The sequence below is a fragment of the Amia ocellicauda genome, chromosome 6 (assembly GCF_036373705.1).
Source record: "Amia ocellicauda isolate fAmiCal2 chromosome 6, fAmiCal2.hap1, whole genome shotgun sequence".
NCBI lineage: Eukaryota > Metazoa > Chordata > Actinopteri > Amiiformes > Amiidae > Amia > Amia ocellicauda.
Window position 1 is genome coordinate 45,146,314 of NC_089855.1, and position 25,198 is coordinate 45,171,511.

The 25,198-nt window shown below is 43.9% G+C and overlaps 2 protein-coding genes across 5 annotated transcripts; both read left to right on the top strand.

The window, feature by feature from the left end:
* Positions 1-830: 830 nt before the first annotated feature.
* LOC136751521 (nuclear body protein SP140-like protein) lies at positions 831-15,309 on the top strand. 4 transcript variants are annotated; one of them, XM_066707196.1, is made up of 17 exons: positions 831-1,163; positions 1,425-1,570; positions 1,763-1,937; positions 2,329-2,448; positions 2,529-2,630; positions 3,571-3,699; positions 3,786-3,919; positions 4,149-4,196; positions 8,879-8,927; positions 9,283-9,441; positions 9,553-9,695; positions 10,217-10,288; positions 10,520-10,641; positions 10,821-10,932; positions 11,030-11,104; positions 12,951-13,094; positions 13,213-15,309. In XM_066707196.1, the coding sequence occupies exons 1-17, from the start codon at positions 1,040-1,042 to the stop codon at positions 13,294-13,296; spliced, it is 1,938 nt and encodes a 645-aa protein (XP_066563293.1). In that variant the 5' UTR covers positions 831-1,039; the 3' UTR covers positions 13,297-15,309. The 4 variants fall into 4 exon arrangements, with proteins under 4 accessions (XP_066563293.1, XP_066563294.1, XP_066563292.1 ...); XM_066707195.1 differs by having other exon boundaries at positions 834-1,163; positions 10,517-10,641; XM_066707198.1 differs by having other exon boundaries at positions 836-959; positions 10,517-10,641.
* A 393-nt stretch (positions 15,310-15,702) lies between these two features.
* On the top strand, positions 15,703-23,866 carry LOC136751522 (uncharacterized). Its single transcript, XM_066707199.1, has 4 exons — positions 15,703-16,355; positions 17,124-17,216; positions 21,367-21,620; positions 21,740-23,866. The coding sequence occupies exons 1-4, from the start codon at positions 16,154-16,156 to the stop codon at positions 22,103-22,105; spliced, it is 915 nt and encodes a 304-aa protein (XP_066563296.1). The 5' UTR covers positions 15,703-16,153; the 3' UTR covers positions 22,106-23,866.
* Positions 23,867-25,198: the final 1,332 nt, after the last annotated feature.

The following is a 25,198-nucleotide window of genomic DNA, read 5'->3' on the forward strand; positions in this document are numbered from 1 at the left end:
TATATTTTAAAACAAATTCTTACTATTGTATCAGTGTATATTTTACTTTGTGGTAGTGTTTCTTGGTATAAACATATTTATTGTAGTAGTGTTCAGACATAATTATAATCCATTGGAGAGTAGATCCGTGTTTTTATCCTTTACTTCTTGTGTGGGAATGGCCAAATAGGAGATTGTTAGACAAGCTGCAAACATATATCTGGTTTGTCATATTTTTTACTTCATTTTCTTTTTTTATATCATTTATATCAACAAATTAAACAAATCACACAATAAGACACCTATTTGAACCTGTGTCCCGTTTTGCTCTAGAGCAGTGGTTCCCAAACCGGTCCTGGGGGACCCCCTTCCCTGCTGGTTTTTGTTCCAACCGAGCTCTCAATTACTTAATTGAACCTTAATTGAAGTAACAATCTGCTTAGATTTTACTTTTAAAATTGTGTAAGAAAATAGTTGTTTCTTCAATACGTTTTTTAATATAATTCTATACTTAACTTAAAACCCCTACTGTTTAAAAAAATTTAAAGTCTCTGATTTAGGAAATTATTAGTTCAATTAAGGGTTCAATTAAGTAATTGAGAGCTCCCTTGTAACAAAAACCAGCAGGGAAGGGGGTCCCCCAGGACCGGTTTGGGAACCACTGCTCTAGAGAATATCACACTTATACCGTCAGTGCGCTACTTGAAAAGGATCTGGACCTTGTACACTTATACTATAGACTGTTGTCCTTATTTTTATATATTTTGTTTTCCGTGGTAACAGCCGGCTTATCAAACTGTATGTAGAATAAGGTGAAGGCGGACCCAAAGTCGCTGACGCCCAAATGAATACAGTCGTGTGCCAGCGCAGCATTATTCAATGATAAGTTTCGTTTTCTACATTTCGTCGCACAACTTCCGCCCGTCGGTGTGGTATTGAGCGCGGGAGGTTTCAATTGACACTCCAGGAAATACAGCCAGGTGGGGCATTTATTTTAGCGTTGCTTGTGGGAATCCGAAAAATTGTGGCTGGCAGGTAATAATTATGGGATGGTTGCGGGATGAGTACGAGTCGAGGGACAGAGCCGCTGTGTGTGCGCTCAGTCCGGGCAGGATGTAAACACCGAGCCGAGGCCTGGGCCTGGAGAGAGAGCAGTCCGCGGGATATGAAAATAAGACACGCTGGTGGGTGTGACTCATACTAAGACGTATCACAATCTCTATATTATTGATATTATTATTGTTGCTGTTAAAGAACAGAAATGCATCCCGGTGCTGTTTCGAATTGCTTTATTAACAATACTAAGGGTGATTTTACGTGAGTGAGCTGGCGAAGTGCAATTCTTCTCCCGACATATCATACACGGCGTGTTAATACGGGGAATCGGAGCTCGCAAAAGTAGTCTCTTCTCTTTCATCCGTCTCTTTTGTGTCCTCTCCTCCCAGCCATGGACTCACTGGAGTTCTTCACCCAGGAGGAGCTGGTTGACTTGCTCCACAGCCGCAAGACGGAGCTGTCCTGCCTCACTAAGCCCCGCCGCCTGCTCAACCAGCTCCGGGACGCTGACGTCATCTCCGAGGACCAGCACACAGTGAGGAGCGCTATACGATAATATACTATACTGTGATGAGCCTTGTTGTGCTGCATTGTCTACAGTGTTGTGTGCTATTGTGCTGTACTATGCTGATGTCTGTTTTACTGTGCTGTACTGTAGTATAGTATACTATACAATATTGAACTGTACTGTGTTATGTTGATTTTGTCTGTGTGTGTTGCTGTGCAGAAGGTGCTGCGTGCCAAGGGGCTGGAAGGGAGGGAGCAGGCGCTGTACCAGCTGCTGCACTGGCTGGAGGCCGAGATCCCACACAAGATCAAGGTCTTCTGGGGGTGTATCTTCCAGGAGCACATCATGCAGCACTACCCCCCCTTGAGACTACTGAAGAACAGCATCCTGGATGGTCAGTCTGCACACAGCACACAGCCCACCAGGCCAATCCAGTGCAGTCTAGTCTAGTCCAGTCCACCACTTGTGTGGTTAGGATACAGGGATCCAGTAACAGATACAGGCTTAGTGCTGAACACAACCATCATTGCACTGCAACAGAGGGAGCACTGTGCAGCCCAGGTCCTGCAGACACAGTACACTACAGCAGGGTCTCAACCCTGGTCCTGGAAGACGCAGTACAAGACAACATTTGTGTGTCAGTTTGTGTTCTACAGTGCACATTTCACCCTGTCACCACATTGAAGAGAACGCTTCGCAGTCAGTGTCACACAGCAGGACACTCCCGTTGATCTCCTGTAGTTTCCTTTTGAAGTTAATATTCTCTCTGTCTGTCAATGGCACAGGCACATACACTCGCCAGAAGAAGCTTGAGAAGGATGAGGAGATGGAGGAGGGGAAAGAGAAGAAGGAGGGGAAAAAGCAGGGGCAGAAAGAGGGTAGAAAGAACAACAAAATCACCCACGGTAAACCGCACCTTAAAAAAAAAAAAGCCTCTATACTGCTTAATTCATTATCTCACTAATTTTCTCTCTTTTTCTCTCAGAAAAACAAGGGCAGTCAGAGGAGAGTGAAGAGAAGGACAAACCCGGCCCCTCCACCCAGCCCACCCCCAGGAAGAAGAAGAGACCCCCCAAACCCATCTACGGTACCGCAGCCAGGGACCCAATACAGTCTGGAGCCAGCGCTGTGAGGTCTATAGTATAGTATGGTACAGTACAGTACAGTACAATAAATATAGGGGCCCAGACTGAAGCCAGTGCTTTGTGGACTTTAGTATGTAAAGTATAGCATAGGTAAAGATCTTCCATCTAAATCAGATAGTCAGCTCCATCTATTTAACATGGGAACTGCTGTCTTTGCCACAACAATGCATTGTGGGATTGCAAGGTGTTATGGTGATGATTTTCTATATAATGGAAATCCTGCTTAATTTCATATTCAAAGTTTTTACAATGCATCTGGATTGAATTAGAGTCATCCATGTCTGTGTTATTTCACGGTTTTCACATGGCCTGAAACAGTGAACAGTGAAACACTTTATTGCCAAAGTGCTGTCACTAGTTCCAGGATAATGGCAAAGGATAAGATCCTCGATCTAGGAGGCGTCATTTGTTTGCGAAAGACAAGTGATGGACATTGGCAGCAATTACAAAAATATTGATAGCATGTGGATTACTATAATTTTTATTATCATAAGTAGTAGTAGAAGTCGTAATACTGTGGCAACACAATCAATAGAAATAAGAATCTCTCCATTTTCCACTTTGATATTCTCTAAAATTTACTTCATAAATAACACAGGAAATCCCAAACACCTCTGAGACAGTAGTATTACTGATAATATCCATGTATAAATGACTAATAATAATAATAATAATAATAAGCCCATATGCTCTTATGTTTTGAGTTGCTGCCAATCTGTGCCAATAGGGTTATGGGGCACAGACTGGAATGTTTGGTTTGGGGCCCAGATGCCCTATTATTGTATTCTATGCTGTGATGTGGTGTACTATGCTGTACTGTACTATACAGTCCTGTGCTGTAGTACACTGTGTTATAGTGTAATGTGCTGTGCTGTGTTTAAGGTACTCCTCTGAATAAGAAAGGCAAGGGCTCTCCCGAGGCAATCTGGAACTGGCCGCTGTACAAGAGCCAGCTGCCTGTGACCTGTGGGGACAAGCAGGGCACACTGTACAGGGACAAACTGGCCAAGGGTGAGGGGCTCGTATCAGTCAGTCAGTGTCTCTGTGTGTGTGACAGTGTTTCTCTGTGTGTGACGGTGTCTCTTTGTGTGCACAAGGGGAGCGGTGTGTGCTGGCAGAAGGACGCTGGTTCAGCCCAAGGCAGTTTGAGGAATTTGGGGGCAAGAGCAGCTCCAAGAACTGGAAACTGAGCATCCGCTGCAATAAAGAAACACTGCACAGATTGATACAGGTGAGAGAGAGGTAGAGCCCATGCTGCACAGACTGATACAGGTAAGAGCGAGAGGAGGGTGGTGTGATGAAGCAGAGGCAGGGAGGAGGACAGGAGCAGGAGAGGATGGATGGAGAGAGGGAACTACAGAAAGGAATGTGGTCTATCTGTGTCTCTGTATCTGTATCTCTGTCTGTCTGTGTCTCACCATTCTGCAGTCTCCTTTCCACAAACATCTCTGTCTCTACAGGAGGGGCATCTGCAGTCTCCATTAAAGAAGAGGGGCAGAAGATACAAGGTCAGTCTATCTCTCTCCCAATCTCTCTCCCTCTAGTGCAGTGGTTCCCAAACTGTGGGAGGGGATCCGACAACTGTTCATGCAGCCCCCGCTGAAATCTCATTGGATAAACCGATTCCTTTTGCATAGACTTGTCTCTGAAACGACTTTTCCCACACTTGCACACATTAAAAATAAACTACAGTCGTGACTAAAAAGAGTGGAAATCGTTTCTCAGTTATTGGATTATGCCATATCCGGTAATTGCCAATAAGAATATAGGATTGTAGTGCACCGTCTGTGGGCTGCTTATTTGTAGTTTCAGACTTTGTGAGGTGATCATTACAATAAAATAAATATATACAAATAACTTGCAGTTCCAAAATGTCAATGAGTGGGGAAATGAGCTCACCAGGAATCTCTGCTGCAATTATTCAGAAACGCCAAAATAAAACGGCAGTAAAAAAAAAAAAATCGATGACTTTGTGCAGTTCCACATCAATCACAACTGAGGCAGACAGTGAAAAGACAACACTGCAGCTGGAGTCAGAGAGTCCATGGCCAACAAATCTTAAGTTCAGAGATAGGGGAAGAAAATAAACCTTATACTTCCCTTGATTGTGCAGACGGTAATCTCGGGCGTCATGTGTGTAGACATGTTTCTACCTTGTTCAATTTTAGAAAGTCGGCAACTGCAGAAGTTTATTAAATTAAATAATTTTCATAACAAAGATTCTATACACCGATCAGCCATAACATTATGACCACTGACAGGTGAAGTGAATAACACTGATAATCTCATTATCATGGCACCTGTCAGTGGGTGGGATATATTATGCAGCAAGTAAACATTTTTTCCTCAAAGTTGATGTGTTAGAAGCAGGAAAAATGGGCAAGCGTAAGGATCTGAGCGACTTTGACAAGGGCCAAATTGGGATGGCTAGACGACTGGGTCAGAGCATCTCCAAAACTGCAGCTCTTGTGGCATGTTCCCGGTCTGCAGTGGTCAGTACCTATCAAAAGTGGTCCAGGGAAGGAAAAGTGGTGAACCGGCGACAGGGTCATGGGTGGCCAAGGCTCATTGATACGCATGGGGAGCGAAGGCTGCCCCGTGTGGTCCGATTCAACAGACGAGCTACTGTAGCTCAACTTGCTGAAAAAGTTATTTCTGGTTCTGATAGAAAGGTGTCAGAACACACAGTGCATCGCAGTTTGTTGCATATGGGGCTGCGTAGCCGCAGACCAGTCAGGGTGCCCATGCTGATCCATGTCCACTGCAGAAAGCGCCTACAATGGGCACGTGAGTATCAAAACTGGACCACGGAGCAATGGAAGAAGGTGGCCTGGTCTGATGAATCATGAGTGCAAGGTGTTGACTTGGCTTCCAAATTCCCCAGATCTCAATCCAATCGAGCATCTGTGGGATGTGCTGGACAAACAAGTCCAATCCATGGAGGCCCCACCTCGCAACTTACAGGACTTAAAAGGATCTGCTGCTAAAGTCTTGGTGCCAGATACCACAGCACACCTTCAGAGGTCTAGTGGAGTCCATGCCTTGACGGGTCAGGGCTGTTTAGGCAGCAAAAGGGGGACCTACACAATATTAGGCAGGTGGTCATAATGTTATGGCTGATCTGTTTGTGTGTATGTACAGTGGGGGGAAAAAGTATTTGATCCCCTGCTGATTTTGTAAGTTTGCCCACTGACAAAGAAATGATCAGTCTATAATTTTAATGGTAGGTGTATTTTAACAGTGAGAGACAGAATAACAACAAAAAAATCCAGAAAAACGCATTTCAAAAAAGTTATACATTGATTTGTATGTTAATGAGGGAAATAAGTATTTGACCCCTTCGACTTAGTACTTGGTTGCCAACAAGGATTTTGCCATCACAGAGGTCAGACGTTTCTTGTAGTTGGCCACCAGGTTTGCACACAAAAAGTATTTGATCCCCTATCAATCAGCGAGATTTCTGGCTCCCAGGTGTCTTATATACAGGTAACGAGCTGAGATTAGGAGCACTCTCTTAAAGGGAGTGCTCCTAATCTCAGCTCGTTACCTGTATAAAAGACACCTGTCCACAGAAGCAATCAATCAATCAGATTCCAAACTCTCCACCATGGCCAAGACCAAAGAGCTGTCCAAGGATGTCAGGGACAAGATTGTAGACCTACACAAGGCTGGAATGGGCTACAAGACCATCACCAAGCAGCTTGGTGAGAAGGTGACAACAGTTGGTGCGATTATTCGCAAATGGAAGAAACACAAAATAACTGTCAGTCTCCCTCGGTCTGGTGCTCCATGCAAGATCTCACCTTGTGGAGTTTCAATAATCATGAGAACGGTGAGGAATCAGCCCAGAACTACACGGGAGGATCTTGTTAATGATCTCAAGACAGCTGGGACCATAGTCACCAAGAAAACAATTGGTAACGCACTATGCCATGAAGGACTGAAATCCTGCAGCGCCCGCAAGGTCCCCCTGCTCAAGAAAGCACATGTACAGGCCCGTCTGAAATTTTCCAATGAACATCTGAATGATTCAGAGGAGAACTGGGTGAAAGTGTTGTGGTCAGATGAGACCAAAATCGAGCTCTTTGGCATCAACTCAACTCACCGTGTTTGGAGGAGGAGGAATGACCCCAAGAACACCATCCCCACCATCCAATATGGAGGTGGAAACATTATGCTTTGGGGGTGTTTTTCTGCTAAGGGGACAGGACAACTGCACCGCATCAAAGGGACGATGGACAGGGCCATGTACCGTCAAATCTTGGGTGAGAACCTCCTTCCCTCAGCCAGGGCATTGAAAATGGGTCGTGGATGGGTATTCCAGCATGACAATGACCCAAAACACACAGCCAAGGCAACAAAGGAGTGGCTCAAGAAGAAGCACATTAAGGTCCTGGAGTGGCCTAGCCAGTCTCCAGACCTTAATCCCATAGAAAATCTGTGGAGGGAGCTGAAGGTTCGAGTTGCCAAACGACAGCCTCGAAACCTTAATGACTTGGAAAGGATCTGCAAAGAGGAGTGGGACAAAATCCCTCCTGAGATGTGTGCAAACCTGGTGGCCAACTACAAGAAACGTCTGACCTCTGTGATTGCCAACAAGGGTTTTGCCACCAAGTACTAAGTTGAAGGGGTCAAATACTTATTTCCCTCATTAACATGAAAATCAATTTATAACTTTTTTGAAATGCGTTTTTCTGGATTTTTTTGTTGTTATTCTGTCTCTCACTGTTAAAATACACCTACCATTAAAATTATAGACTGATCATTTCTTTGTCAGTGGGCAAACGTACAAAATCAGCAGGGGATCAAATACTTTTTTCCCCTCACTGTACATACAGTGAGGGGAAAAAAGTATGTATGTATGTGTATATAATATATGTATATAATATATAATAACTGGTAAAATCAAATGAAATGGAAAAAGACAAATAAGTGTATACATCTTTATTAAATGTTAGGGTTTTCAAAACTATAAATGGTAATATAAATATGAACATGTGAGACAAGGGGGATGGGGACACTAGCTGTGGCACAAATGCATAGATGGGGCACCAGCTGAAAAGTTTGGGAACTGCTGCTCTTGTGTGAATGCTGCAAGTGATTAGGCGGAGCTTGGGAGTGAGTGCTGGGAGTGGCTTTTGAAAGGGCAGAGCTTGGAAGTGAGCGCAAGTGGCAGCAGATCTGTCTCTCCTGTTGGTTGTACTGTTTTACAAAAGATACTCTATTGTCTTTGCCGAAGCAGTGCAAAGTGGGGTTGATTCTCCTTATCTATATAATTGGAAAACTGCCTAATTTCATATTCGCTTAGAAACGATTGCATTTCTTATTTTAACAAGCAGTGTTTTCACCTGGCCTGACAAGAATACTTTATTGGCAAAGTCCTGTTGCTAGTTGCTGGCTTCTTGAATGTGATGAAGGGCTCAGGGCAGGATAGCTGCACAGACCAGGAGAGGAGGAGGCTGAAGAATGTCCACAGGATACTGAATAACAATGTGAAAAAAACAGATGCTAACAATGTATAAGAATTATAGGCATTCCCATTTTATTTTATAACCATTTTAAACCCCTGTGCTGTGAAAGTGTAGAAATTGTTAAAGGGAGAGTTAGAGAGAATTAATAGAGTTAGAGAGAAAATGGAAAATAATTAATGGAGAACCATTTTTAAGTAAACTGGGAGTTGCTCATACGGTGAGCGTTTGTTTTTGGAAAAGATTTTAATTGGACAGAAATCACACAGACGCACACCCTGTCGAAGAAACAACTGATTGGACAGGAGTCGCACAGCTCTCTAAGAGGCTGCTGATTGGACACAAATCACCTAGTCTCACTTCTGTGAGGAATAATTGGAAAATACGGGCTGTGTGACCTGTGGAGGGAGATTCACAGTGAGGAACAGCAGCACACATGGGCACAGGGCAGAGACCACTGGCCAGGCTTTATTGTTTTAAACAGCATTTTGATGTCTTTTTTAAGATCCATTGTATTGTTCCAGTCATTTTTTCAGGTAATTATTGTATTAATAAAATTAGTTAAATGCTGTTTAAAGGCCCTATATAAATCAGTTTATTATTATTGTTCTTGTTCTTCTCCCTGTCCCTCTCCTTCTTGCAACGGTAACAGTGGGAGAAATGTCAAATTTTCTTTCTACATGTGTATTAAGTGTGTGTGTGTGTGTGTGTCTCTTTGGCAGGGCAGGCGCAGGCTCTTCAGTTCCGATGACCTCAGCAGCTCCTCCTCAGGTAAGCAAGGGGCCCAGGGTCTGAGGCCCACAGGCAGCCACGCTGATCTGCTGTGGAGTCCCATCTCTCCCAGCATCCATGACTGCCTAGGGCTGATCTCCACTCCCACTGTGATTGTGCTTTTCTGAATATTACCCAGCACTGTCATGCAGTGCAGTTCCGTGCAGTACAGCTGCAACATTACAGTTTTGTACAATATAATACAATACAGCTCAGTATAATACAGGTCCGTACAATACCGTTTACTACAATACAGTTCAGTTCGGTACAGTTTTTTGATTAAGGGGTTAGAGGTGAAAGCAGGGCTTCTGATGAATCACAGAGCATTGCTGGTGTGCTCCTCTCCCCCCCACAGCGTCCAACATGACCCACCCCCTGACCACGGACGGTGAGGAGGGAGACCAGGAGGAGGAACGCGGCGATGAAGAGATGCTGTCAGAGGTCCAGGCTGACCACCTGCCGGTCACCTGCGGTTCAGCCACAGGGAGCCTACAGAGGGACAGGTTTGCCAGCGGTCAGTGTCTCTCTGTGCGTTTCTCTGTGTCGCCATGTCCCTCTGTGTGTCTCTCACTGTGTGTGTCTCTCTCTCTCTCTCTCTCTCTCTCTCCCCCACCTCTCTCTGCAGGTCTAATTGGCAGGTGTATCAGGACGGAGGACCGTTGGCTAAGCCCCTGCGACTTCGCCAATGAGAACTCGTGTGGGGAGGATGGCTCCAACTGGAAGGCCTGTATCCACTGTGAGGGGCAGCCGCTGAGTGCTCTCATAGAGGTGAGAGAGAGCCTGGAGTAGGGGAGGATGGAGAGGGAGGGATTGTGTATTGTGTAGGGATTTAGAGCACAGAGCAGCAGGTTTTTGCCTGGAGCAGGAGAAGGGTTTAAAAGCCTCAAATTTGATTGGAATGTTGGGAAGCAAATGTTGGATTTTCTGGTGCATCTCTCCGGAGAGGCCAGGTAAAGTAGTTCTGTGTAGCGGATTCTTAGAAAAACTGAAAGAATTCACTGTTCACAAATCAGTGATTGTTTTCTTTCAAATCATTATTATACCTTTAATTTGAGCTGGAGAGCAGAGCGGAGCTGGAGCTGCACTAACTGGCCAGAGCAGAGCTGCAGCGGAGGAGTTCAAGTATTTTGCTGCTCCAAATCTCCATTATTGTCTGTATTGAGTAAACTCTCTGTACTGAGTACACTGAACACACTGACTGCAGTGTCTATATGACAGGCATTGTCTGATCCCTCTCTCTCTCTCTCTCTCTCTCTCTCTCTCTCTCTCTCTCTCTCTCTCTCTCTCAGAGACGTGTGCTGGTGCCACACTCTGTGCTGTGTCAGTGTCGTCTCTGCAGCAGCACTGAGTCTGACCGCTGGGTGAGATCATTTTGGACCAGAGACACACTCATACACACACACACACAATATCCAACTCACACTCACTCTCACTGTCACACACTCAGGTAGTCACTCACTGTCTCCCCCTCTTTTATCCCATCCTTATCCTCACCTTCCTCTCCCTTCTCTCATCTACCCCTCTCTCCTCCTTCCTTCCCTCCTTCCCCTTATCCTCCCTCTCCCTCGCCTTCCTCCTTCTCTCTCCAGCAGGACAATGATGATGACTGCTATGCCTGTGGGAGCCGGGGCTCTCTGGTTTGCTGTGACCGCTGCCCTCACTCCTTCCACACCAGCTGCCACTTGCCCAGACTGGAAGACCTAGAGGACAATAAGTCAGTACAGCACAGTCACTGAGACTGCAGTACAGTATAGTACACTACACTGACACTGCAGTACACAGCAGAACAGAATAGCAGCAGTTCCTTGCGTTTTCGTATTTACCTGTGTGTGTGTGTGTGTGTGTGTGTGTGTGTGTGTGTGTGTGTGTGTGTGTGTGTGTGTGTCTCTGCAGTGAGCCCTGGCTGTGTACATACTGTGTGCTGAAAGACCACCAACAATCTTCCCCGCCTGGTCCTCTGGCCCTGTCGGAGGCCCTGGACTCCAGACTTGAACACTACCTGCTGGTGAGATACTATTCTGTGCTGTGCTGTGCTGTACTATACTATACTGTATTATACTGTGCTGTCAGGATAGTAAGTCTGTCTGTCTCCGTGTCTCCAGCAATGTCAGTATCTGCTGCTTTGTCTCTACAAGGCCGACCAGAGCAAAGTCTTCATTCAGGACCCCTGTCAGACTGTGAGTGCCTGCCTGTGATTTCCGTCTTTTTTTTTTTTTTTTTTTTTTACTGTGTGTGTGATGATGATGGCTCAACTGCATGATTTATATTTCCAGAGCTCCAATACAAACCTCTCCAAAGCATAAAAAATCCAAAAGTGTGTCATGAATGTAAAACATATATATAATATACCGTATTCGTCCTAATAGACACATAACCCCCATTTCAGATATTTTCCCCCTGTGATATCTAATTTTGTATTTGCTAAAATGAGTTTTACTTAAAGTAAGAACATGAAATAAACAGGAATATGTAATCACTGACTGTCACCCACTGCATCAGGACTATCCATGCATGAACTACATACACTCACCTAAAGGATTATTAGGAACACCTGTTCAATTTCTCATTAATGCAATTATCTAACCAACCAATCACATGGCAGTTGCTTCAATGCATTTAGAGGTGTGGTCCTGGTCAAGACAATCTCCTGAACTCCAAACTGAATGTCTGAATGGGAAAGAAAGGTGATTTAAGCAATTTTGAGCGTGGCATGGTTGTTGGTGCCAGACGGGCCGGTCTGAGTATTTCACAATCTGCTCAGTTACTGGGATTTTCACGCACAACCATTTCTAGGGTTTACAAAGAATGGTGTGAAAAGGGAAAAACATCCAGTATGCGGCAGTCCTGTGGGCGAAAATGCCTTGTTGATGCTAGAGGTCAGAGGAGAATGGGCCGACTGATTCAAGCTGATAGAAGAGCAACTTTGACTGACTGAAATAACCACTCGTTACAACCGAGGTATGCAGCAAAGCATTTGTGAAGCCACAACACGTACAACCTTGAGGCGGATGGGCTACAACAGCAGAAGACCCCACCGGGTACCACTCATCTCCACTACAAATAGGAAAAAGAGGCTACAATTTGCACAAGCTCGCCAAAATTGGACAGTTGAAGACTGGAAAAATGTTGCCTGGTCTGATGAGTCTCCATTTCTGTTGAGACATTCAGATGGTAGAGTCAGAATTTGTCGTAAACAGAATGAGAACATGGATCCATCATGCCTTGTTACCACTGTGCAGGCTGGTGGTGGTGGTGTAATGGTGTGGGGGATGTTTTCTTGGCACACTTTAGGCCCCTTAGTGCCAATTGGGCATCGTTTAAATGCCACGGCCTACCTGAGCATTGTTTCTGACCATGTCCATCCCTTTATGACCACCATGTACCCATCCTCTGATGGCTACTTCCAGCAGGATAATGCACCATGTCACAAAGGTCGAATCATTTCAAATTGGTTTCTTGAACATGACAATGAGTTCACTGTACTAAACTGGCCCCCACAGTCACCAGATCTCAACCCAATAGAGCATCTTTGGGATGTGGTGGAACGGGAGCTTCGTGCCCTGGATGTGCATCCCACAAATCTCCATCAACTGCAAGATGCTATCCTATCAATATGGGCCAACATTTCTAAAGAATGCTTTCAGCACCTTGTTGAATCAATGCCACGTAGAATTAAGGCAGTTCTGAAGGCGAAAGGGGGTCAAACACAGTATTAGTATGGTGTTCCTGATAATCCTTTAGGTGAGTGTATACAGTAACAAACAAAAGCAAAAATTCAAGAGACATTTCTTACCACTGTGAGAACTGACATGTAGATCTGCAAGCTGAAGGACACTCCCTTCTCCATCCCTCCCCTACCTGTCTGTACATTCTTATCTTGACTAGAAACATAGGAGCCCCCTCACTTTACTTCCAACACAGTGTGTGTGTTGCAGTGTGTGCATGCTACTATGTGTGTTACAGTGTGTGTATTACGGTCTGTGTTACGGTGTGTGTGTTACAATATGTGTGTGTGTGTTGCAGGTGCAGGGCTATGCGCAGCATGTGGAGAGCCCCATGTGGCTGGACAAGGTCAGTGAGAAGCTGCTGGACGGCCAGTACAGCACAGTCAGCGCCTTCGTCAGAGACATTGAGCTCATCTTCCACAACTGCGCCCAGTTCAACCAGGTACCCTGAGCACCCCTGTCTACAGCACGGTGTAGGAGCCAGACTGCAGCCAGTGCTGTGTGGACTATAGTATAGTATAGGAGATCAGACTGTAAACATTTTTTCATTGTTTTTGCAGGACAATCAATATGGCCAGATGGGAGTGGGGCTGTCTGATCTGTTCCGGGCAGAATTCAAGAAGGTCTTTGGTGTGGGACACTGAGCAGCCCTCACAGCTTGACAGACCTGCCCCCTGCTGGCTTGGAGGAGGAACTGCACTGTGCACAAGTATGGGGGAGAATGGAGAGACACTGGTCTAGTTGCTTGCAAGGGAAGGAGAATCTTTCGCTCCATCGTCCCTGGGGTGACTGAGAGAGTACAGGGTTTAACACTCGCACTTTCACATACACTCAAAATCAGAAGCAAGGCCTTCTGAGTGGCTCAGTCAGTAAAAGCGCAGAGTCCTATGAGCTGGGGTTTGCCGGTTCGATCCCAGCTTGTATCATTTGCTCATTGTGACTGGGAGTGCTCAACAGTGGCACAATTGGTGAGCGCCACGCAGGCAAAGAAGGGCTAAATTGTCAGTGTCTCAGCGGCTATTGCTGAGCTGAGATGCATTAGCAAAATTTAATAAATGGAGAAATATAAAGATGGAAAGAGAGGTGAGAGATTAATATATTATAAGACTACGACAAAACAAATATCAGACTACCAATTAAATAATAATGCTATGATGACGAAAGTGCAATATTTTTAGCCCCCCAACCCCCCCCCCCCTCCTGAAGATGGCCAATCAGGGGCCTGTTGCACATCAACCCTTTGAAACACTCATATTTGTGAATATGTGGTGTGAAGGGGAGTCTCATGTTGTAGTCTGGGTGAGAGAGTATCTCTCTTTCAATAAGATTTACACCTCATATTAACTTATTATGAAAATAACTATTATTTACCTTAAATTAGCAACCACCCCCCCTTCTCCCCATCCTTACATGGTTTGGTCCAGGATAGGCTGTAACTGACCTACAGTAGCTGATCTGTATTGTGTTTTCATGCTGGTTAAACGTAAATAAAAGAAAAATCGTTTAACGCTCCAAGATTAAAATGATTACATTTTATTTGGTAAAAACAAGTAATCTGCTGTCAATGTTTTGGCTGGAAAGCCTTCATCAGGAAGCGTTTAAAACTATTTATTAAACAAATGTACATCCTGTAAGACCTGCACCACTAGCACTGAAGAATTGTAAATACTGTTTACTGTACTGGATGACTTTATACACAAGAAAAGAGGTTTAGGACTGTGTGGAAATGCTGCTCTGTGATTGGCTGGTTTCCCATGTGTGATTTAATAAACCGACAGATTTCACTTGAAGGAGCTGCTGTTATACACAAAAGTGCTAAACCAAATGCATTGGTGTATGCGTCTTTGTTACATTGTCCCATGTCTGGTGAATTGAAACGTGAACTCTAGCGGATTTACATAAAATGAAATAAAAAATGGATTTAAACTGCATTATAAGCAGGAAAATGAGTTTCACAATATCCAGTACTAGCCTGTAGATCAAGGGAAACCTGTCATCTAGAATTAAAGGTAAGGGTTATTAAAGAATTAAAGATTGTCTTGTTTTGTCAACGCATTATTGAACTGTCTTTCCTCCCTTTTAATTGATATCTGTAGGTTGACTTAAAAAAAAAATATATATATATATATGGGGTGATCCTGTGAATTCATGCATTCTTATGTATTTCAGCGCACCACTGCTTTAAACTTTTCCAAATGTATGGCGAGTCTTCTGTCTAACATATTGTCAATATATCAAATCAATCCATGCATTACAGAATGAAATATATGCCATGTTTGCAATATACAGGAAAACAATACCTACATACAATAGTCAAATCATAGTCAGATCATAGTCTGCACCCTCTATTAACATTGTTAGTATTTGTTTTGTAATCTATGTACATTTTAATATCTGAGATTTAAAAATATTTTTCTATTTGCACATTTTTATATAGCAGAATATATTTTTATGCACTCTCACACAGACGTAGACACACATCTACACTCAAAAAAATCATAGATACACACATGTACAAAGAATCACACGCATACCCTCCCAAACATACACACATATACAGGTGCATCTGTCAAAGTCCCCATGTTGTCCTGCAACAGTGTTAAATACACCATTTGAAACCATTACAAGAAACAATAAATCGGAAGTCAATCCATCCATTTGAGTGCTCTGTCCTCTTTTTTTCATTAGTCCAGTCCAGTCTAGTGAAGTAGTCAAACAGCTTGACAGTGAAGCACTGGTCTAGGAAGGGGTTAACCGCTCAATTACTTTATTGAACCTTGACATTTTATATAATATGTTCTTGATACAATTATATACTTAACTTAAAACTCCTATTGTTTAATCTACCGCTATAGCAGACACAATAGTACAAACTAGTGTATGCGTTTTTATTCTCAACATAAACTAGCAGAATGTTTTAAATGTCATATAAATTTCTTGGTTACTAAATAATAATAATAATAAGAATGTGAGGCATTAAAAATACGAGCGTGTGTATACAGAAACATCGAGATTGCACGCAGAGTTAAATGGGGTTTAAGTCAATGAATGAATTAGTAGTGTGCCACTGCTCAACACTGCTGTTTTGGCGGGCCGCCCCCCTCCCGGCAGCCCTCCTGAAGCACAAGCGCACGCCGTACGTCCTCTGCGCGGTAGCCGGAGCGTCTGCGTTCGTGCAGGCTCTGCGTATGACGTCACGGCTCCTCTGCCCAGAAATGCGCAGCAGGGTTGCGCAGATTTGCCAGACGACCAGCGAGCGCAGCCATTACGTTCGACACACTTCGATACTAAACAAGATTAAGAACAATTTTAACAGCGAGCCGCACCGACAAAAGCAGAAGAAGAAACACGCACGATCGCCCGACACACAAGAAAGACACGCACGACATTAACAACAACAACAACACAAGAAATCATTGAAAAAGTTTTCAAAACAGAGAGTGGGGGTACAGTAATAATAAATACTAGTGAAACACAAGATACTCTGCGCGGCGACAGACAATGACCGGAGCGCGGGGCAGCGAGGGGGCTCCGGCCGGGGACGGGAGCTCGTCTGCGCTGAGGGAGGACTCGTCCGAGCCCGCCGCCACCACCGGGACCGGGACCGGGACCAGCAGCGGGACTGGGACAGGCACGGAGACCGGCACCGGGCCGGGACTGAAGAGCCAGGTGGACCTGAGCAGCGCCTGCCGCATCCTTGTGTGTGAGTCCGCCCCCCTGCTGCCCTGAGCGCACTGACGCTGCCGAGCGGGTTGTTACGGGGAGGCTTGTAGCAGTAGTAGTAGCACTACTAGATGTTGGAGGAAAAGTGGTGTTATGATTGGTAGTAGTACTAGATTTTGTAGTTGGAGGAGGCGAAGATATGCCATTGATCGTAGTAATCGTTATTATTCAGTATAGTCCCTGTGCAATACAGCACAGACAAAACCCAGTCACTATAGTCCCCATACCAGGGGTCGGCAACTAGGTTTGGCCTCGGGCCAATTTGTTTCTGAGCTAATAGGCTGCGGGCCACAATGTAATTGGTATGTAATATCACGGGGTTTTCTCCGGGTAAGAGGGTGCAGGGGGTGGGCTGGTGTGATGGGCTGACGGTGTTTTCTCCGGTAAGAGCGGGAGCGGTGGGGGCAGCCTGTTGCCGACCCCTACCCTATACAGTACAGTACAGTACAGTACAGGGAAAGGGGGGTGGGGGGGAAGGAGAGAAAGAGGGGGAGAGGTGTGAGAGAGGGGAGGGAAAGGCATTCATTTATTTATTTGAATTTTAATTACAGTCGCTACTGGAAGGTTGATACAAGTTAGCATAACTCACGTAAAATAATCCGGTGCTATAAATATACCATTCCTCCTCCTCCTCTACTGCTACACAACACTAATAATACTTCAATAACACACAAATATTTACTTTAATAAGGCTGAGTTCTATATTGTTGTTATTATTATTGATAATTGGGGGTCTTTTCCTGCTCAGGTCCAGTGGAGACTGTGGCTGCCACTCTGGAGGGGGGGTCAGGGACAGGCTCCCCCAAGCTACAGATGCTGCCCCAGCCAGCGCAAGACACAGGTACGCCCTCAACACCTCCCCTCTCCCCCTCTCTTCCCCCTCTCTGTCTCCCTTTATGCTACCATAGTACAATACAGTATAGCATAACAGTATAATACAGTTGTACAGACAGTAAATGGTGAATTATCAATCTCTCTCTACCTTTCTTCTGGGATAGATGGGACCTGTACAAACCGGACGGTCTACATCTAAACAGAAGGGGGGCTAATGCATTGGGAGAACGTATGTGCAGAGTAATTGAGAATCTTTTAAACTAGGGACCAGGCGGGCAGGGAGGTCTGACAATGGGAGATGGAAACGAAAGGGAAAACTGCTAGAAGGAAAGTCCTGAAATGTTTGTACCTCAATACCAGGAGTATAAGGAACAAGATGTTAGACCTAGAAGCCACAGTGCTGGCGTGTGACTATGTTGTTGTAGGAGTGACAGAAACATGGCTTACAGAAAATGATGGGGATGAATACAAGTTGAAAGAGTACATACAGTTTAGGAGAGACAGGCAAAATCAAAGAGGTGGTGGGGTAGCATTATATGTCAGAAATAACATTGAGGCAGAAGAACTCAAATTAGATCCTAGTAATGAAACAGAATCTTTGTGGGTTAAACTTTTGAAAAAAGATCCAGAGGATTAGTGGCAGGAGTGTGTTACAGACCACCCAATTCAGATATTCAGAAAGATGTTGCATGGTACAATGTAATCAGGACTGCATGTAGCAAGGATGTGTTATAATGGGGGATTTCAATTTCCCAAACATAGACTGGGAAAGCCCAGTTGGGACTACAGAAGCAGAAATAAAAATGGTTGAGATGGTAAATGACTGCTTTCTAACTCAATTTGTCAGGGAACCAACCAGGGAGAGCGCATGCATTAACTTGATATTTTAAAATGACCAAGATAGAATCAGAGGGACACTAGTTAGAGAACCAATGGCAAACTGTGATAACAATATGGTTAGCTTTGTGGCATTCTTTCAAAAAACAAGGACCAAGTCTAAAACAATGATCTAACATTTTAGAAAAGCAAACCTTGAAGGTATGAAGCAGCACTTAGAAGCCTGGATAAAGATTCATTTGAAAGTGGATGGTTATATTTTAAGAATATACTACTTGAGAAATGTGTACCAAAACTTAGTAAATTGAGGACCAAAAAACATTGGCCAAAATGGTTTAATAGAAGTATGCAAAAAGATATTAAGAGAAAGAAAGTGTTGTATAGCGCCTACAACAGCGATGGATATGAAACTAAATACAAAGAATATGTTGAACTGCAAACAGATGTTAAGCGAGGGATCAGGAAAGCAAAGGGAAATAGAAAGAAACATACCTCTTGTAGCTAAAACTAATGCAAAGAGCTTTTTCAATACTTCAACAGCAAGAGGTCAATAAAGGAGGAAGTGAAATGGATAAAAGCTAAAAATTTATATATCTTGAAAATGTGGCAAGTAAATATATTCAAAAAAATGTTCTAAAAATTAGTATTTCACAGAGGTTTTTACAGAAGAAAGAATGGATAACATGCCACAGGTTAACAATTAGTCCAGTCAAACTCTAAGAGAGATCAGGATAAATGAGGAGGAGGTACTAAAGGGACTAGCAGAATTAAAAACAAATCACCTGGGCCAGATGGCATATTTCCAACACTACTTAACCCTTTACACTCAGGTTATATTTTGCATGGTTGGACTTAGATAATATCCATATTAAACAAGTGTTTAATATGGATATTATAAGGAGTACAGGTATATGTAGCGCACTATGAAATCCGTTAATGTTATTTCCAAATTCCGTTTTATTTTTTACCAAATTCCGTTTTTTTTAGTTATTTAGGTCCCTCAGACATGCCACTGAACAAAGCTTGGCCTCTCCACAAAGTGGCACAGGGGCACCTGGCATGCCAGGGGGTCTTGTTATATATTCAAAACAAACATCGAAAATGCGTGTACAACGCAACTACTTACATGTAATGGGCACCATTTCCGTGTCAGAATGCATGGGGGTGATGGCAGGTTATTACAACTTGAGACTTGATTTCGCGCTCGCGTCCTCAATGGCAGTGCGTGGGGTCCGCCCTTTGCAAATCATCCCGGGGGCGGTACGAGCGTTTACGTCATATTACTCTAACCCTGTCTGCCATAGCTGCCCAAAGCTGTCACTCCCGAAAACCGCAGGTCTTTAGCCTTCGAACGAGCCTATTTACGGCCATTTCCGTATAAGCAGCTGAGCTACCTCCCCTTTAAGAAACACGTATATATTTTTTTTTGTTGAGGAGGGGGGGGGGGGGGGGCGCACTCCATACCCTGTTACCCGAATCCTGTCCCTCATTGTCCAACGGGTTTGTCATTTTCGTACAGGGTAGGGCTGTAGCTTTCCAATGATACCAAGCACGCCCATATCCGAGCATGCTCAGCTGTGTTTGTGAGAAAGCTCACAGAGCGCACATGGGGAAGACAGGGTGCACACAGAATAGACGCGATTCACAGACAAAGTAGAGAAATGGAATCTGACAAAAAAGAATACACCTTACAAATCATAGATGCTGAGTCTGTTGACAGCACTATGAAAGCCACTGACAGTGTGCTCTGTGCAAGAATAAAACGCCATGGCAGCGTGCTGGCTGGGATGAGTCACTGCATCAACATAGACAGGAGCTGTTGTAAAGAATAGCCTGTGTCTATGTAATGCCTGAAGTGACAATATTCAAAAGCTAGATGTTTGGAATTATTTTTCCCTGTTTAGTATTCTTCTTTACTTGTATATAGTTATTCCCGTTGTTGGTAGTCTAATATAAATGGCTGTAATTTCTGTTCTGGAGGTCAGATTTGAGTTGTATTTTTTACACAAGTTCATAAGACTTTGAAGTTTCAATGTTCAGTGAAAAGCCTGCCTGGGGCAATAAAATGGTGTTATACTGACCATAAATTAATTTTGTTCTTATAAGCGTTTGTTTTTCTTCACTTTTTGGATTTCTGTATTACCATTGGTGGGACAAACACAATTATTTGTTATTTTCTGAATCTCCGTTTTGTGCTGAGTGTTTCCATATAAGAAACTTGCCTCTAGCCCTTGTAATTACTGAGTTATACGTAAACATATGACAACAGTAAAATCAAGCAAAAAAGGGGGGGGCCCAGAGGGTTAAAATAAAGTTGTATTGAAAGTCACTTCAAGTGCGTAACTGTATTAGTCTGTAACCCGACACTAATCAGCTGATGTATTCCACTGCCTGAGAGAGGTTTTTTTTTATTGGCTAGTTTAAAAAAGCAGATCTCCATGGCACATGACACACACAGTAACATCCTCTCCGTTGGTGAATTCCAGACCCATGTGCTGCTTTGCATATTGAATTTCTAAAACCAGGAAGTGCGCGATGTAAACAAACCACACATGGCTCTTTTCAGCAGAATCTTAGCTACACAGGTAAAAACACCACGTCCTTATCTCAAATCGTTTATTAGATAATGAATACTTTGTAATTGATGCCCCAATTTTGGGCAGATCCGCCTAAATCGTCCTCAGAGGGATTTATTAGATTTTTTTACATTCTGCAATATTCCACATTTTACAGTTGATTCCATTTTTATTACCAAATTCCACGATTCCGTCTGCATTTTCCGCAACACGGAATTCAAAGGGCCCTATAAATGACACCTATCAAATTGTACAACCTGTAGTATAATATTCTGCATAGTCAATCATGATTAGACGAACTATATTGCAGTACTAGCAAATTGTTTCACAAAAACAAAATGCATTTTTTGAAATGTTGACCTTTTTGACCTTTTTCCTCCATTAAAGTCTATGGGAAATCTTTTTTTGAACATGTTTAGTTGAAAAACCACTCATAATGAAATTCGGAGGAGTTGTTGGGTGAAAATACCATAAGAAATAAAGTAATAATGTGCATTTGAAAAAAACTAGCCTAGGTGGAAAAGTTTTGCAAAATACTTGCAAAAGGGCCATTTCTATATTATTACTATTATATGGTTGAAGACGACAATTTGGGAACATTCAAAAACAGACTGGATAGGATCCTTGGATCACTTAGTTATTAAATAGACACCAAATAATGCATGATGGGTCGAATGGCCTCCTCTCGTTTGTAAACTTTCTTATGTTCTTATGTTCTCTCTTCCTGCCTCCTGTCCTCCCCAGGCTCAGGCCAGGAATTCTCCCCCCAGGCGATTGTGCAGCTGATTCAGGCGGTGGGCCGCCGCTGGGAGCAGTATAGCACTCGGGAGCGGGGGCAGCTGTTCCAGGGCGTGCAAGAGGAGCTGGCCCAGAATGGCCTGGCCTTCCCCCTCGAGCGCATCCGCCGCAAGTGGAACAACCTGCTGGTCACCTACAAGAGGGTGTATGAGCGCGCGCGTGCTACCGGCCAGCACACGACCACCTGGGAGTACTACGAGGTCAGTAGGGACGTGAGCACAGTGCAGTATACTACAGTGTAGTAGTGTAGTAGAGTATAGTCAGTGCAGTGGACTAATCCTTCACACTGTCTCTCCCTTCTTCTCCCTCCCTCTCCCAGATGATGGACGCCTTCCTGAGCGTCTCATCAAAATCCCAGGGCAGGAAGGGCACCATCACCTCCATGGGAACCACCAGCACCATAGCCCCCCCGGCCGCCACGGCAAGTGCAGCCCTTTCCCTGGCCGCCTCCAGTTGCATCCTGGCGGCCCAGGAGGAGCGAGGGAGGGTGGGGGAGGAGTGGCGGCGGCGGGAGGAAGAGCGGGAGCGACGCAGGGAGCGGCGGGAGCGGCGAGCACTGGGCACACTGGGTCGGCTGGTCACCACGCTGGAGCTGCTCTCCTCCAAGCAGGACACTGTCAACACCCTGCTGCAGCGGCTGGCTGACCGGCACTGGGGGGGAGGGGAGGGAGAAGCAGGGAAGTAGGCAGTGATAGAGGTGATAGAGCCCCCCAGCCTTGTTCCTCCCCCCACGCACTCTCCTGCTGGCCGAATGGACACTTCCCCTCAGTTGTTAGAAAATCAAACACAGGAGAATTCAGGTGCCTTGTCTGGAATTCCATAGTTCACTGAAATCTCCCCAACTGTCACTATGAAGTCAAATGAAGTCATGGAGAGCTCAGCTGGAAAGAAGCCTGGCAGGAGAGAGGGTCCCTGGGGCCAGGCTGGGCTGGGGTGGGCTTGGGCTGGTGTCTTTTATGTGACACCGGGCTGGGCTTGTTGCAGTCAGCCTGGTCGCGCCCCCACAGCGGCGGCCACTTGCTCTCGGCCTAAGTCAAAGGTCATGCGGAGGTGCAGGGGTCAGTTTTCTGAAGGGGGGACGGGCAACACTCCAGCAGGCAACAGCCCTGGGAAAGAAGCCTGGGTTGCCATGGAACCCCCCTGTGCTCCTGCTGCCCCATGACCATTGAAGGCCTGTGTGCATGTGGACTACAGCCAGCCTCTATAATGTCACCTCCCTGTGCTCAGGGGCAGGGACTGGCTGCCCTGGGTCCTGTTTGTGTTTCTATGACAGGCCTCGGTGCAGTGATAGTTTGCAGTGTGTTATTATTATTATTATTATTATTATTATTATATGTGTGACTTTGTGTCCTCATTGTGCGCAGTACAGTACTGTTTTAAACTATATTTAAACCAGTAGACTAGTCTTAATTCAAGTTAGACTAGTCTATTATAAGTTAGATAGTTGCATAAATATTAACACTGACTAATCCTTAGCCTGAAAAGTTAGCCTCCTCAAACCCAGGCTAACTTAGAATTCTCAGGCTAATCTTCCCATTGAAACTGATGGCCTGAGACTATGGGACACCATCACTGATGATGTTAGGCGGATCCTCCCATTGACTCATACACAACGTGCTGTCAATCCCACAAAATATCAAGATTCCTCCCCAAAGATTTTAATAACCAAATTCTGTGCTTCATTTAGGTTGTTTTAGCACATTTCTCCATCATCTCTGCCTGTCTTTTACATACCGCTCACACGGCGGGTTGATGGCTTTACCTTTTATTTTATTTTAACCCAAATCTTGTGTTTCAGTGTGTTAATGCAAGTTTCAGAAAATGTCCCCCAAAGTATATATATTTCAATAACGAGCACAGCCATTCAATTACTGTGAACTGGTATCATTGCTATTTTAGAGAAGCAATTGTTGTTAAACCATGTTGTTTATCTTCTTGAAGTGATTTAAAATTCCCAGTATGTGTTGTGTGATTGATGAAGTAAGACCAGTCTAAGGAAAGATGGTTTTATGCAACGGTTTTAACTCAGTGTCTATTATCAGTATGACTTATAATTATACAAAGACAAAGACTTAGTCTGTGTTTATGCAACTGGTCCCTGGCCTCACTGTGGACAAATTAAGATTACTGCTTACTCACACACACACACATATTGACACATACATTCATGCATACACACAGACTCTCTCACACACATTGTGACACTGTTTGTGTGTCTGTGTGTACTGAATCCCAGAGTACTCAGTTGACAGCAACTCCCTCCCTGTGTGACTGCTGTATGTCTTTGTAGTCGGGGGGCAGGGGGGGATATACAACAACATGAAAGAAAATTATACATGACAAATCTTCATTTGCTTTTTTTCTTCTATCAAATGTTAAATTTTTTAGTTGATTTTTATTTTGTAGGTTTTTTTTCACTTCATAAAACATGCTTTTTTCCATTTGGTTCCTGTGTTTTTCTGTCTGCTATGGTCCATTGTCTTGCTACACAGTAATAATAATAACATGAATAATTAATAGGGCTGGGCTGTATACTGTAAAAAACTATATATGGGTATTCATTTACAGACCAGTTTGGACTTTTACTATACCTTCATATCGGTATTTTAAAGTTTCATATGCTAAATTGAATAATTTACTAATTACGGTCATTCAGTCATGGCATTCGGCTGCCAATAAACTTACAACTTGCTGCGCCAGGTGCTTGTGACTGCACTGTCTGACATCAGATGCATATGATCAAAGAATGCCTGTTGTGTTTATTTAGCACAGATCTGCACAGCTCCACCAATGGGATCTATGTCGATTCTGCAGATCTGCGCAGAACTTTGCCAAATCTGCACTACAAGAGGGCGACCGCCTTTCTTCAAAAACCCTACAGAAATCAGTGGATTGGATGACTTCATTTTTTATTATTTTTATATTATTTTCGTTTTTATTTCAAAAATTGGATTTGCCAATCATTTAAGTTACAACTTTATTGTGCACCACAGATTTACATTATATTTGTTAGAATAATTTATGTAATTATTTAATCAAGCATTGACCATGCTAAAGTACAGATCTAGAATTCTATATCTATGGTGTTGACAATGCTGTTCACAGCTTCATTATGTGATAAGTTGACGTTCACCTCCGCTAACAAGGGGGCAGCAGTAGGTCTCATTCAGCTTCACACGTCCCTCTTGATTTCTGCATAGCCCTTTGTCTCACAGCCACAACTCACCTCCTGCAGCAGCTTCTCAGAGATGCGCCGGGCTGAGGTGATGCTGAATTTCTGTGCAGAGCTGTGCTTCACGAACGTGACCCTTATTTTGGAATGAATACTGTTTCAGCCAATTAATGAAAATACAATAAATGACAATATTTCAGCTTATAAAAAGAAGCTGGAAAGAAAGAGTACAGCACAATTGCTTTAACATGTTCCAGTATTTTGCATTTATATCTTACTCTTACTCTCCTGTGTGAAATAATTTAATCCCATCAAACATTTACTCTCCAAAAATGCGAAGAGCATTTCCCCTCCGACTCTGATCCACAGAAAGGAAATCAATGGGTGTGTGACCCATTCTCATCTCTAAATGCAGAGACATCCTTGTTGCCATTGTTGGAGGACAAGCTTATGGACTTGTAAATTGACGAGGATCTGAAGTTACAATTTCAAAAACTGTCTCTGCCTGTTTTCTAGATCAAAGTAAATACCCACAACTCAGTGAAATGCCAGTCAAAAGCTTACTCCCATTTAATTCTACTTACCTTTGTTTTAGAATAGAACTAA

Bases quoted from the DNA above. Each gene is read 5' to 3' on its own strand.
- LOC136751521 (XM_066707195.1), top strand. From the start codon at position 1,040: ATGAGTACGAGTCGAGGGACAGAGCCGCTGTGTGTGCGCTCAGTCCGG. The intron at 2,631-3,570 runs GTACCGCAGCCA...GCTGTGTTTAAG, and splicing joins ACCCCCCAAACCCATCTACG to GTACTCCTCTGAATAAGAAA. The intron at 3,920-4,148 runs GTGAGAGAGAGG...CTGTCTCTACAG, and splicing joins CACTGCACAGATTGATACAG to GAGGGGCATCTGCAGTCTCC.
- LOC136751522 (XM_066707199.1), top strand. From the start codon at position 16,154: ATGACCGGAGCGCGGGGCAGCGAGGGGGCTCCGGCCGGGGACGGGAGC. The intron at 16,356-17,123 runs GTGAGTCCGCCC...TTTCCTGCTCAG, and splicing joins CGCCTGCCGCATCCTTGTGT to GTCCAGTGGAGACTGTGGCT. The intron at 17,217-21,366 runs GTACGCCCTCAA...TGTCCTCCCCAG, and splicing joins CCAGCCAGCGCAAGACACAG to GCTCAGGCCAGGAATTCTCC.